A 15,495-nucleotide genomic window follows, 5' to 3' on the forward strand; every position below is an offset into this window, starting at 1 on the left:
AGGATCCTTTAACATCTCACTCGCTTCCTTGATCAAGTCTCTTTGAAGACGAGTGAAATGACAGAGGTAGTTCAGCGAACGATAGCAAAGGTCGCGGACGAAAACATCCGCTTCCCGTACCTGTCCATAGACCAAGATTCCTTGTTAGGAGGATGGACAGGCACCGAAGGATCAGCTAGCTCCTTCTTAGTGGCGGCAGCTACCACCATAGCATCCACAGAAACTCCCTTAGTCAGAAATTGCTTATCTGCTGGTGCTGTGATAAACTTCGAAGGTCTCCTGGGGGTGGGGTCCACAGAGTCAGGAGCCGTCCAAGCCTTTTTAGCTACCACCTGCATGAGGGGGTCAAAGGGGGGGGACACCCAGGAGGTGGAAGGGCGAGAGCCAAACGCCTCAAGATACACAGATTCATCCTCCGAAGGGTTAAGGGCTGGCCAATTTCCCCTCTGTTTCAGGATCTCTAGAAAGTCCGCAAAAGAGACCTCTTCAGAAGGGGAACGGGGGGAACCCTCTGAATACTCTAAATCCGTGTCAGAGGTGACAGACTCAGGTGAGTCTATGTGCTTCCTCTTGCACTTTCTCTTCCTAGGGGGCTCCCCAGCCAATTCAGGAGAGGCCTCGGAAGAGGATGAGATCCCCACAGGGGATTCTTGAGGAGCTGGCTCTCTGCGGTCTGGGATGAGGGAGTGAGCAGACATAACCTGAGGCACCGAAGAGGGAGGGACGGACGGAGCCGACTGGTGTTGAACCAGGTTCCAACACACTCCGCATGACCTCGAAGGCACCTCTGTCAGGCAGAGCCAAAAGTCCTCGCTCCGAAAAGCTGAAAACCTCCCTCGGCACCGACAGCGATGGCTCCGAGGCCGATGTCGGAGCCGAACTCACCAGCGCCGAAGCGCCGAGAGGGAGAGTGGGGTCGGACAAGGGTCCGATGCCACTCACCCCCTCGAAGCCGACGAGAAGTCCGGCGCCGAGATTCTTCCAAGGAAGAAATCGGAGCCGACGACGGAACCGAAGACAATTGTATCTGTTCCAACGCTACCACAGTCTCGGTTCCGAAACGCCCCGGCTCCGAGCTCAAGGGAGTTGGAGGAGGAACATTTTGAGGGACAGGGTTAAGCATCGACTGATGAGTCTGGCTCTGAAGCATTTGGGCCAGTGCCTCGGACTTAAGAAATCGACTCACTACCCTCTGAAGGTCATGATCCGAAAGCCTCGATGATCTAGAGGAGTGAGATCTATGGCTCCGTTCAGACAGCAAGGGAGATGCTGGAGCCGAATGAACAGAGCCAAGGGACGGTGAACTGGACCTCTTTCTAGATGTCTGTTCCAATGGTCTGATCGGAGCAGACTCAGAAATTTCCAATGCCTCTGCTCCAGCCGGAGCCGAGGGAACCACAGAAGCAGCAGGTCGAGTCTCATCGGCTCCAGCCGGAGCCGATGTCGTAGTAGACTTCGATGTCTTAGGCGTCGACAGTAGCTGGAGTCGAAGACCTAGGAGCCTTAGAGGGTTTACCCGAAGTAGCAGTCGGGGGACCCTCAGGCTTGAGCAAGCCCCTTAAAATGAGCTTGTTCTTTCTTTCCTGCAGGACTCTAGGGCTGAAGCCGTGGCATACAGCACAAGAGTCCTGCAGGTGTAAAGGTCCCAGGCAGTACACACAAGAAGTGTGACCGTCTGTCAGAGACATTTTCTGACAGCACGAGTCACACTTCTTGAAGCCTGAGGCCTTCGAATCCTTGGACATATCAAGGAACAAGTGTAACCACACACAAACACACAGATTACACTATAAACTAAAAACAGAAACTTAAACTAAATAAATTAGCTGTTTAGTGTTATTAAGTCCCTACAGAAAACACATACACTCCAAGGGAATGGGAGGGCCCGAAGGCCTAAGGGAAGAACATATAAGTTCTTAAGGTAAAAAAAAAAAAAAAAAAAAAAAAGTTAGACTAAAGGGATCAAAGACCTTTAAGGTAAGGGGAAACTGTATGGAAAACTAAATTAAAGGGTTTCTAATCAACTTTTTAAACTTTTTCCTACACTAACCTGAAGCCGGTGAAGCAACACGTCTCTAAAGCTGTAGCGGCAAACGAGATCTGAGGTAATACCGCCTAGCATTGTGGGATATAAGGGGAGCCTCGAGCCGGTGGAACCAACTCTCGAGCTTTTAGAGTGGCCGAGTCGGAGCCGAGGTCGGCTCCGAACCCATCCAGCAAGAATGAAGGCGAGATAGACAACTTAACATATATTAAGAATCAAGCTGCGCGTTTTTCTAGAATCACCAGTGATGATTCAGTATTTGTAGAATCCATAGGGAATATAGAAGCAGAATTTATAGACAGAGGCTATCATAAGAAAGAACTTATTGATTTACATAGGATAGAACGTGAAGGAAAGGATAGACCCTATATTCGTAGGACTATGTCCTTACCTAGGAGCAAGTATAACCATGCCAACAATAAGAAAAGGATAGCAATATCATACACTAACAATAATACTTCTGTGGTTAACACCATCAAGAAGCATTGGAATATTCTACAACTTGATGAGAATATGAGAATAGTGGGAGATAGTATTCTTATAACTAAAAGCTGGTCTAAGTCTTTGAAGAGACTATTATGCTATGATAATAATAGACATGATGGCATAGTTTCCCAAAGGAAAGGTACGCATGCTTGTCGTACCTGCAACCAATGTAGTTATATTAAGAACTCCAATGAATTCATACATCCAGACACAGGAAAAAGATACGAGTTCAATAAGTATGCGGATTGTAAAAGTAGGAATGTGGTTTTTTTAGGTCAATGTAAGAAATGCCAATGTTTTTATGTAGGCATGACTACTAGAACATTGAGAGAGCGCATCAGGGAACACATTTATGCTATTAATAAGGAGAATGAAACAAACGCTCTGGCAAATCATGTCTTACAGAGAGATAGCACACACGTTTAACTTTTTAGTATTGGAACATTTTCAGTACAGAAAGATTAGGGTGTATGAGGAACAATACAGAAAAGGAGGAAGTAAAGTGGATAAATTAAATTAGCAGCAGACAGGGGTCATGGTCTAAATGACCAAGTTTCTTTGAGACCATTTTTAATAGATAAGCCTTTTAAACGCTGATGGAGTTACACCCTCAGTTATATTAGTTATGATTAAATAGATTTTTTTTTGTGTGCGCATATATATATATATATATATGTTTTTAATATATTTTTATATATAGACATTTTTGTCTATTGCAATATTTTTAGTAGTTACTGAATGTGAAGTGTTAATTTCTCCTCTTTATATGTACCAATGAATAAGCCTTTTATTACCAAAGTCTTTGTAGCAGCTATCCAATAGGAGTCTCTAATACTATATAAAATGTCTAATGGAGATATACAAGTCTGATGAAGCGTCCTGTGGACGTGAAAGCGCTCACTGTTTTCTTTTGTCTCAATAAACCTCGCTTTTAGAATATTTTTGGAGTTTATTTGGTTGGCTTTGATTGTCGGGGTGCATCCTCTTTATATGCAGTTTCAACATTCTACTTTCACCAAGGATGATGCCACAATATGAACAAAAGATGACCGAATTCAACAACTGACAACCTTAGGGGGTAAAATATACGTCAGCATGGGAAGATATGGTCAGACCACATTGTTTTGCCAAGGATGGATCTGCACCTGCCTCCCCTAGAGGCAAATATTGGCCAAAACATCCTCCACATTGCCTTTAGGCAATGCCAAACAAACCTTCCAACACAGCAAAACCATCCCAAGAGAAACTAAACAGCATTACTGCTTAAAGCCAGGAGCCTAAAACAAGAAACTTTGTTCTCCAGGGTGAGGAGAGCCTGAAGTGTGTGGGCATCTGTGCAGTTATTGAGACAGTTTAAAGCTGCAGAGCACACCCAGACAGTGCAAGCCTACAATGCCTTCACAAAGTTAAGCCAGCTACTACACAGATTGGGACTAAAGATGGATACGTCAATTCACATCATTCAGGTCTGCTGAGGGTATTTGTTACATGTACTTCGTCTAGGTAGTCTTCGGGGTTAGGAAATGTTACATTTAATTGCCTCAGCACTTGTGGGTCTGTGTACCTGTTTTGTACTTTGTGTGTGATGGATGTAGAGAGAGTACTATAGACAATCTGACATGAGGAATGTTTTTATGCAAGAGCTTTGCCTCCAATGACAATGTGTAAAATACATCACTTGCATACCTTAGCCAGCTAATTCTCAAACTGATATTAAATACAAGGCAATTTCCGCACTGCTATAGGATGCCCATATCCACCAAGCTGGTAAAGGAGACAGTGGGGAAAGCCGACATCCATGACAACTGGCTCTTTTTACTGATTACACTGTCGCAGACAGAATACAAAATGTCAGGAATATCTAGTTTCCAAGTCTGGAGGCAATGCTTGTCACTGCAAACTAGCTGCTCCGTGTGCAATTAGGTACTGATGAAACGTCAATGGTGCTTTTACAGGAAAAATGTCAGCTCAAGGTGCCTGCATCTATACAGGGTACTACCAAAACTTGAGGGGTACTAAGTAGACCATGATGATTTATGACAGATATTCTGAAGTTAGGTTAGAAAGCAGCTAATCAAGCAGTACTTAATAAAAGTAATTAGCTTTGCCAAGAATGGATGGCTAGAGGGGATTCACCTAATTGACTACTACCCAGATACTACCAGTGCTGGTCTAACCACTGCTGCACACTGCAGAAATACAATGCCCCTTTGCTTCTTTCACCAGAAGCAAAACTAGCAATCTCAAGACGAAAAGCAAGCCACAAGCTCTTTTCTTGTTCAGTCTTACACCGGAAGCAGGGGTCTGTGAACTTGTTGAAACCTTTTCCTGGTAAAGGCCTTGAACAGCAACTAGAACAGTCAGGAAGGTCCAAACAGAAATTCACTGCCTAATCAGAGATGGCCAAGAATCAATATCCTCTGCTCCTTTCACCAGGAGAAAAGGAAGCACAAATTCCAAGCTGGCACTTACGAAACTGTTCAGGCTTTCTGGTGATCAGCAGTCTCTAGGAGGAAAAAAAATCCCTACACTCTCTCGCCAAGAGAGAAACAGAAGCACTAATCTCAGGATGACAGAGGCAGAATGTGAGCTCTCGAAAAACTGATGGTCTTGAACCAAATGTAGCAGATTTTAGAGGCAAGACGGAAAAAATGGACATTATCCTAAGAGCTGCAGTGTGCACTACGTTCACTATTAGAGGGGGAAGAAGTTTCAGCAATCTAATGGGAGGGTAACTAATTTTAAGAGCAAGGTAGACTGGATACATTGGACACTTAGTATTCTGACAATGGAATACAGTGGGCCGGCCAAAAAATTTAAATGGCTGTACAAAACCGTGAGCTTCCTGACTACCAATGAGACAGGGAAAGTAGTATGTGATCAAATTAAAAATTAATACAAGTGGCATACAACTAGAGACAGTTGCCTTTAAAACACAACAGCAAGAGGGAGGGTGGGGAAAAATTTAATTTCCTTTCAACTCAAGAGACCGCTCTGGTGTCTGCGATAGTTTAAATATGCAACTGAAATCAGAATACAATTGAGATTAATGAAAATACTCAACATACAAAACAGAAGGCTACGAAGCAATTCAAATTGCAAGAAAGCAATACAAGAAAAGCAAAATAAACCTTTCCCTATCACCAGTCTATTGCAGAGTCTGAATGAACTTTTCCAGCAAACCCTTGAAATGTTTTATTTTACCCCTTAAATACAATGTTTAGTTTTAAGCGCCTCCTGGCGGCAGTGATGATTACAATGAACATTTGAAGACTGTGCAACTTTCAATTCCCTTAACAAATGAGCCTCCTTCGAGTTTCCTTGTAAAGAAATGGAACCCCCAGCGTTTTGTGTAAAAGTCAGACAACTCCACGTAAAGTTGGAAAGACCAATGTCTATCTACAGCCATTTCCCATTCCTTTACAAATGTACAGCAGCAATGACCTTTAGGATAACTACCCTATTTAGAATCTGGAAAACCATTGTTTTACATAATTCCATTACCACCACATATACCAAAAATCTAGTCTAGTACACACCTTCTCCACAGATTAGTGTGTTGCATCACTCATTTCAGTACTTAGAACTTTTCCCCTCAGGCCTCCTCAGCACACAGGTTACTGCCCAATCTCTCTGATCAACAAACTTAAAAGAATTAAATGAGCAAGGTGAATCTGGCTTCAAACTTGCTGGTCGCCAAAACACTAAGAACATTACGTAGGATAAGAGGTTCCCACATGTCTTAGAAACTGCAATCATGTGGAGGACTTCAAAGCCCCAACACCAATATCCAGTGCTATTAATACTTTACATAAGCCAGAGCTCCTGGACTGCTGATTTGTTAGTCTTGTTTCCATCAGAGATAACAAATGCAGGGGGTGCTGGAAATAAAGTCTTAAGCATCCACATATCTTACGCAAAGATTTGCTCTTCAGAAATTCCAGCAACAAGACGACACAATAACCATCTCTACAGTTTCAGGACAGCCATGGTAAAAACAATCATTCATCCCCCTGAACTCCTTCACCCTTAACAGGCTTTGATGTTTCACAAATTCTGCCCTCCATTTGCCTGTACAGACGCAATCAGATTCTTCAACTGCAGCTGTAAAGTTTTATACTTTTACACTACAGCCTTGCTATACACACATCACACACCTATTTCACAATTATCCGAGTCACATACTGAAATGACTACCTTCACAACTGTAGCAAATGTCAGAGCCCTCTTCTGACTAGCTAAATTTCAGACACGTTTCTTGTTAATCATGTTCTGCATCATTTTCACTTTCCAGTCTCTGCCCATTAAAACCCAAATATCATGTTAACTCCACCTTTTAAGAGGGATAAAGCCCTGAGTACATCTTAGATGGAACAGTATGGACTAGTAAACCTAAATTCAGAGTGCTAAGAATGGCTTCCTCTGCTGCAATGACATCGGACAGTCAGGCTGACCATGGACGTGCATGCAGTGTGAAGTATGTAGTTCTGTAGCCAGAATTCAAGTACATGGAAGCATACATGTACCAATGGAAAAAGGGATTAAGGATAAAAATAAACACAGAGACCTGTTTGGATAATAGCCTTAATGGTTGGCTGGCTCCTTCCACAGAGTCAAGACAGGAATGACAGTCAGAAAGAGATTCAACTCAGAATAGGGTGGGAAAAATACCTAATCTTCTCCAGTATCACAAGGAACTGGAAAGTTGTCTGCTGCTCTTTTCTTTGTTAAACTATTTAAAAAAATAACTAAACACTTTCTAACCTTCGACAACACATGGTGGACCATGTACTGCATTAGAAGATTTTTCTGCAGCCGCTGAACTTTCATTCACTTCATCTTCAATATCAGTATCACTATCAGACTGTATCTGCAGAGCTGGAAATTTGCCACTGGCAGCAGAAGTGTCTGCACCATCATCATCACTGGAAAAAAAGGGAAAGTTTTCAAAAACAGTTTGGAATAAGTAGGTTTTACACAGTTCATAATTCCAACACACTTGGCAACTAAACAAATTGGGCTCATTTAACCACTATGCTCACTTTTAACATTTAAACTGGTTAACAGAAAAAGTTATTCACTTAGCATAACAGATTTGCAGGAACACGTCCACCCCTCCATAACCTCAAAAATAGAGGTCACAGTCATTAGGATCACCAAGCACTCCAAACTTTCCCAGGCTGATGCGCTCTACCTCCATTCCATAATACACAAAGTTATGTACTTACTATAACCTGGCATCTGTGCTATCCAGTGTCATTATTCATCACAGATGGGTCTTGGATAAGACTTTGGATCCGAGCAGGTAATGGTCAGACAGACCCAGAGCTCTAGCTCCTCCCCTTCCCATAATTCCCTGTTATCCTCTACTCCTCAGCTAGAGTTGGCTCAAGCAATGGAAATGCATAGGAATTGTGAAAAGACAGACATTCCAACATATTAGCCATTCCAGCTCACCAGAAGCCCCAGAAGGGAGGGGGAAGAAGGGCAGGAATGTGATGAATAATGACACTAGATAGCACAGGTGCCAAACTATGGTAAGTATACAACTATCTAATGCTATCCATGGCATTATCAGATGGGTCACAGTCCCCAGCTTCTACGTACCCTCAGTGGCCTCAAGGAAGGATACGCCAGAGCATGGAGGAACCAAAGGAAGCCCTGTTCCTAGATACCAAGTTCAATTTGTAGTGCAAAATAAGTGAGGATTAAACCAAGTCATAACAGCACAAATCTCATCCAATGAAAGTCTAGCCAAAAATGCAGATGTTGCAAATGACCTGGTGTAAATGGGCCTTCACCAGTCTGGTTAACTCCAATTGCCTACGCTCATAAATCTAAGAAATGCAACAAACGATCTACCTAGAAATGGTCACTTTGGAAAGTGCCTGAACTTTTCTGTTTTGAGAGAAGGCCACAAAGCTGATCGGCCTTCCTAAATTCCTCAGTCCTTTTAAAAAAAAAAAAAAAACTGCCTGTCGACATCAAGACAATGCAAGATATACTCTCCTTTACTAGACTAATTAGGAAAGAATACCGGCAGCTGAACAGACTGGTTGAGATTACTTTCAGATACCACTTTAGGGAGAAAGGAATGATTGGTTCTAAGAGATGCCCAATCCTTACGAAAGATGAAGAATGGTGGATTAATGCACAGAGCCTGAAGTTCTGAAACATTTTTGCCAGAAACAACGGCTACTAAAAATGTAGTCTTCCAGGAGAGAAATTTAATGTCACAAGAGTCATCAAGGTTTCAAAAGGTTTGTGTCAGGGATTGCAGCACCAAGGTGAAATCCCATGGGGAAGATGGATCTTTAATGGGTAATTAAGAAAACCTTTCAGAAAGGCCTTGCACAACTTAGAAGTAAAGGTAGGCTCACCGTTGACATGGAAATTTGAGATGGCAGCCATAATGGTAGAAAAACTCGCCCCATCCTGAAATAGGGAGGATAACAGCAGCAAAATATCAGGAATAGGGGCAGAAAAGGGATCTAGCTGGCCCAAATGGAAAACCTTTTCCATTTACTGGACTATACCTTCTTAGTAAACTGCTTCTGAGAAGCCAAAATGATACTACTGGAGAAAAGCCTGGACTTTGAAAGGATTACTGGAACTGGAGAAACCATGCAGTTAGATGAAGGGTCCAGAGGTTGGGAAGTGGAAGCCTCCAGAGGTGAGAGATGAGATCCAAAATGGGATTTATTGCCAAGAGTGGATATCAAAGATGAGAAGTTAGGGAGGAGAACCACACCTGAAGCCAGAAAGGAGCAATGAGTATGACAGAAGTCTTAAGGCGACGAGCTTTCTGCAAGCCTTTGGGTATCAGGAGAATAGAAATAAGTACAGAAATGACCCAGAGGCTAATCATGAATCAGAGCGTCCCTGAGTGACTGCCCCATCAGAGCGAAGTAACTGCTGCATTTGTGGTTTATTGGAGAAGCAAAAAGATCGCAGCATGAGTGACCCCAATGGTCAAAAATTTGTCTTTGCACTGATGGACTCAGGGACCCCTCATAACTCAAAATGGACCTGTTGAGTTGGTCAGCCAACACGCTGGAACTGCCAGGTATATGAGCTGCAAGAAGAAAGCGCCTGAAAGAAATCGCCTATTCCCACACTCTCATGGCCTCTCTACCCCCTTGCTTGTTAACATATTAGACCACTACCATGTTGTCCTTCTGAATTATGGTCCCTAGAGGGAGGCAGTGCTGAAAGGCTTGCAAGTTGAGGACTGCATCTCCAGAAAATGTGTGTGCAATTTGGTCTCAGAGGACCATGTGCCTTGAACTGTCCATCCCTGAAAATGTCACCCCCTCAAACAGGGAGGCGTCCGTGGTCACTGTATCCTTGGGCATGGAAAGACAAAATGGCCTGCCTAGGTGCATGTCCTGAGACTGAAGCCACCAAGTGATTTCTGCATACCCGAGTCAACTGTCATTAACATGGCTTGAACCAGAATGGCCCGGTAAGACTACCAGGGTCCACTGCAGCACCTGCATGTGATAGCTGGCAAGGGGAACTGAATGGCAGTCATCGAACTTAACACCTGGAGAATCAAATGAGCAGAGGGGCGTTGTAGCTTCAGCAAGAGAAACCTGATCTTGAATGAGTTGAATCCTGCATGGAGGCAGTGCTGCAGTTTCAGATGCTGTACCCAGATTGACCCCAATGAACTCCAAACTCTGGCAAGGAACACTGGTTGGATTTGGGAAGTTTCACAGTGATACCTAGAGTCTAAGAGAGTGAGGGTATACTCTGTGGCCATTAACAGGTCGATGCCTTGTGGGAGCTGAGACGAGCCAAAAGTCCAGGTACGGCAAAGACTTGGAAACCCTGCAGCCAGACATGAGTCGCCAATGCCATGCATTTGCTTAACACCCGGGGGGGGGGATGGGGGGGGCTGTGTTGAGTCCAAAGCGCAGGGCTCTGACCTGGTAATGATAGACCCTACTCGGAAACGTGTCTCCTGGAGCATCTGCCGATCTTTATGTAACAGTACATGTCCTTAAGATCCACAGAGCACATCCATTCGTACTTGTATAATGGGCAAAATGGACTGTACAGTGACCATCCGTAAATTGGACTTCTTGACAGATAAATTCAGCTCATTGAGGTCTAGGATCAGATGCAGATCCCCGGTCATCTTTGGCACCAAAAAGTGGAAGTACCAGACCCTCACTGTCCTGTTGGAACTTCATAGATGGCTATTTTTTGAAGGAGGTCATGCACCCTGATGTAGGCTCCCTTTGGCAAGGAGGAACATTTGGGAGAATTTTGAATTGGAGGGGGCTGGAAAAGGGAATAAAATAATCACTGGAAATGATTCTCAACACCCACTGATTGGATGTGAAACTTGTCCAGGCTAGTGGGTGTGGGGAGAGCGAACTGCTGACTGCCTCCAGAATAGGACAGCCCAGCAGTGCTTCAGGAATGCTGAAACATCTCCTCTGAGACGGGTTCCAAGGAGCCCTGGTTCTACAGACCCCCTCTATCTCTGGGTGGTGCCTGCCATTAAATCCTCTACCCCGGCGTGTGGAAAAGGATTCCAGAGGAGCATCCTGAAAGGAAGAGAGGGTCCTCCAGAACAGTTTCTTACTTACCCAGAGTCTTAGAGGAGGACTGTTGGGGATCAAATTTTGTACTCCCCACAGCAGAGAGTCTGACCTTCTTGCTCACTACAGGTTAAGGTTTCCTTAGCAGACAGACCAAGCAAGGTGGAACCAAAGGGGGTATTGGTAAAAGATGCCTTAAAGGGTTCCGCAAACCTACAAAGGCAAAGCAGTTGAATGACAATAATGGTGCCTGCAGCTCAAGAGGTGGCCTCAACCTCATTGATGCATTAGCCAAGAAAGTGAGTAAATAGCCTCGGAAAGACTAGTTTAAGACAATGGAGACAACTAAGGGAAGTGGTAAGCTCCAAAACCAAATCCCTCTGAAGCTGGGTAAATGGGTTGTGCTTGGTCCAAAAATAACTCAGGCAAACACATGCTTCCCAAAACGGTCAAGCGAGCAGCTTTGTTCCACTACTTCCTCCTTAGCAGCAGTAGCCACCAAGATAGCATCAATGGGAATTCCTTTGCTCCAAGAGTCCATCTTTGGGGGGAGAAAGGAATTTACTGGCTTTTAGGTACTGGCTCCACAGTGTCCGGTTCCTTCCAAGTCCTGCTGCTAAGATCCACTAGTTCGTCAGCAGGGGGAACCCAGGAAGACGGGCCCATCCCAAAGGTCTTCAGGAATACAGACTCCTCCATAGACAGGGATGGGGAAGACCACCCACCTTCCTGCTTAAGGACTTCAAGGATGTCCCCAAAGAAAACTTCGCAGGCAGGAGTCTGGGGGACCCGTTTCCCCCTTCAAAGTCAGCGACCTCAATAAGGGATTCTTTGAGACAGTCAGAGTGCCTCCACTTGCACAATCACTTCCTAGGGGGCTCATGCACAGCAGGCTCAAAGTAGGACTCTGAAAAGACTGGAACCCCAAATGGGGCACTGCCTGTCTGAAGGCGCTCTCGGGAGGGCTGATCTTGGGCAGATGAGGCCTCGGCACCCAAACCAGAGAAAAGCTGAAGGGGGGGCTAGAAGAGGATGGGTAGAGTACAGCTGTGTACACTTACCATAAATGTAGATGTTAGAGTGAATTCACTGTTGCAGTCATCACATTTGGGTTATCTGCTTGCAGTAGCCCTCAGTCGGCCTGATTAACAAAGTCTTGGGTCCCGAGTTGGTTGCTGGCCCTTCTTCCGTAACGTCAGGTCTTTAGGGGTATAAAACATGCAGCCAACACCATTACATCAGTTTTTCTTGCCCCAAGTGTCAGGTGACCCCTAAAGGGAAGCAATTAAATCTATAAATATACAAGGTTATACCTCCAACAAAAGAAAATACACCTAAAAGCTTTTGAGCATAGTAAAGGAGAGTAGAGGTATAGCCAAAAAAAACTAAGGGGGCTGGAGAGAGGGTAACCAGGACTGCAACAGTGAATACATTCGAACATCTACATTTATGGTAAGTGTACAAAACTGTACTTTGTTCACAGTGTTTCACTGTTGCAGTCATCACGTTTGGGTAGAATCCCAAAGCTAAGGATGGGAGGAGGAATTTAGATAGCATTAGGACCAGCTATAAGGCCCTGCAAGACTGCAGTGGCAAAGCCATCTCTGGATTTAGAGAAAACTGGCAGATGGTAATGCTTGGTATATGTCCAGCACTCCAGGTAGCAGCTTCTAGGATGTCCCTGGTAGGGACGCCTCTGAGAAAGGCTGTAGAGGTAGATGCAGCCCTGGTTGAGTGGGGTCTCATCCCCATGTGGGATAGGTTTTCCATGGTGTTTGTAACAGAAATGAAAGCAATGGCCTATCCACTTGGAAATGGTTAGCTTTGAAATGGCCTTCCCCTCCCCTCTGCAGCAAATGCCACCAGCAGTTCAGATCTTTGAGGTTTAGTCCTGTCCAAGTAGAATCTAAGTTGTCTGTGCACATTTGAGTGCAGAATCCATTCCCCTTTATGTGAATTAGGAAAGAAGGTTGGCAAATGGACTGATTAAGGGCCACACTGGATACCACCTTGGGCATGAAGGAGGGACTGGTCCTGAGGGACACCCTGTCCACATGAATGATGAAAGGCTCCACTGCCATAAGGGTGTGTAATTCAGATACCCTTCTTGCTGAGGAGTTTGCTAAAAGGAAAGCTGTTTTCCAAGGAAGGAATTTTAAATCTGCAGCAGCAGCTGGCTCGAAAGGAGGAACAGTGAGTTTCTCCAATACAAAGTTAAGGTACCAGGTTGGAGTTGCTTTCCTGGGTGTTAGTAAATTTATGGCCCCTCTGAGGCACTGCTTGAGCAGTGGATGAGAGAAGAGGGGAGGTTCTGTGTTATGAGCTGAAATGGCTGAGGCATGAATTTTGATGGAGGAGAATGACAGGCCCCTGTGAAGCATCTCAGTTAAGTATTCTAAAATCGGAGGTAAATTGGGCAGTGCTGTGCTCATCCCTTGAGACTGGTTCCAGGCAAAGAATATTTTCCATTTTTCAGCATAAGATTTTCTAGTACTAGGCCTCCTTGCCTCTAAAATGATACCCATCACTGGTTTACTGAGGGATGGTAAAGGAGAGATTAGGTAATTAGCCAGGCTGCTAGGTTCAGTGTTTGATGCTGAGGGTGCAGAATCTGGTCCTCCTGCTGAGACAATAGGTTAGGAGTCAGAGGCAGGTGCCATGGGGCCAACAGTGACACTGCGCAAGAAGGGGTACCAGTGTTGGCGTGGCCAGTCTGGTGCAATCAAAATCGTACTTGGTTTGTCTTGTTTGATCTTTAGTAGTACTTTGGAGAGCACAAGAGGAGAAGCATAAACTGATTTTCCAGATGGACAGAGCACCCACTTTCCAAGCTTGTTTGTGGGGTGTCCTTGTGCAAAATTTGTCCAATTGATAGTTCTGGGGGAGGCAAAAAGGTCTATATCTGGGCTCTCCCATTTACTTGTCAACATGTTGAAAATCCTTTGTTCCAGTTTCCACTCGTGTGGGTCCATAAGGTTTCTGCTTAGTTCGTCTGCCAGTGTATTTAATTTTCCTGGCAGGAATTGACTTGTAGATGCACTTGGTAGCTCAGAGCTGTGTTACACAATCCCATGGCTAGTCTGCAGAGTGGGTAAGAATGAGTACCCCCCTGCTTATGTACCACATAAGTGGTGTTGTCCGTCTTCACCATTAAATGTTCTGGAAGAATGTGGTCCTTGAGCATTCTGTACAGCTATTTCTTTTTGATTGATATGCAGGTGCATTTGACTTAGGTTCCATTTGTCCTGAATGCACACTTCCCTGACAGGTAACCCCCCCCCCACGCCTAGTCTGATGCATCTGTTAGGGTTTGGGCAGCAGGGGGTAGTGTGAATGGTAGTCCCTTGTTCTGGTGGCAGGCCTCTGCCCACCAAAGGAACTCTAGGCGTAGGCAAGGTATGATATGAATAATTTCTTCTAAATCCTGAGAATGTTGACACCATAGGCTTTATATACCATTGTTTCCTCATATGCAGTCTTGCATATGGAATTAGAAGAATGCAGGAGGCCATAAACCCCAAGACATGTAGTATTTGCCTAGCAGATAGCAGGGTTTTTGTGGCCTCTTGTCTGAAGTAGGTTGTCAAATGAATTTGTTTCTCTGGCGTGAGGAAAGCCATCTGGGAAGTTGTATTCAAGCTTGCTCCCAGGAATATAATTTGTTGACAGGGTACAAGGTGTGATTTCTTTTCGTTTATGGTGTACCCTAGACAAGTTAGCACCCTTTGTACAAAGGCCAGATGATTCAAAAGTATGTCCTGGCTTTCTGCCTGAATTAGACAACTGTCCAGGTATGGGTATATTTGAATATTTCTTTGCCTGCAAAATGTAATGACTGGAGCTCGGCACTTTGGCTTATCTACTGCGCCCAGGGTATTCACAAAGGCCAGTGCAGAGAACCGATAGTGCATGTAGCCTGCTTTGAAGCATAGGTATCTTCTGCAAGAGTCCCTGATTGGGATGTGCAGGTATACTTCCTTTAGATCTAGTGTTGCCAACCAGGCACCTTTGCCTAGCATAGGGAGCAACTGGTGAAGAGTCAGCATCTTGAATTTTGGAATCACCAAAAAGATGTTTAGAGTAGACAGGTCCAGGATAGGACATCATGAATTGTCTTTTCTGGGTACCAGGAAAACTCTCTAGTAGAAACCCTGTCCCTTTTCCTCTTCTGGTACCAAGTGAACATCCCCCATGCTTACAGGAGAAAGTATTTGCTTTTGGGCCCTCTGCCCACTGATTTGGGGGTAGATCTAGCCACCCGCTCGCTTGGTGTTGGTAATGTGTGGAAGTGAAATCTGTATCCCTGGGACACTATTTAAAACCCATTTGTCCTGGGTAATGAGTTCCCAGTTCTTTGCATGAAGAGCAATCTTTCTCCCCAAAGGGGCAGTCAGTTGAGAAGTGCTTGGAAGT

General features: G+C 44.6%; 1 protein-coding gene across 1 annotated transcript in view; it reads right to left on the bottom strand.

Moving 5' to 3' along the window:
* Window positions 1-15,495, bottom strand: part of MDC1 (mediator of DNA damage checkpoint 1) — a 1,303,504-nt gene that overhangs the window by 937,318 nt on the left and 350,691 nt on the right. Inside the window, exon 5 of the mRNA XM_044083294.1 lies at window positions 7,295-7,455. Within this exon, the coding sequence (XP_043939229.1) occupies window positions 7,295-7,455 (161 nt within the window). The remainder of the gene's footprint in view (window positions 1-7,294; window positions 7,456-15,495) is intronic.

Source organism: Protopterus annectens, chromosome 9.part0 (genome assembly GCF_019279795.1).
Source record: "Protopterus annectens isolate FY-2018-M chromosome 9.part0, PAN1.0, whole genome shotgun sequence".
NCBI lineage: Eukaryota > Metazoa > Chordata > Ceratodontiformes > Protopteridae > Protopterus > Protopterus annectens.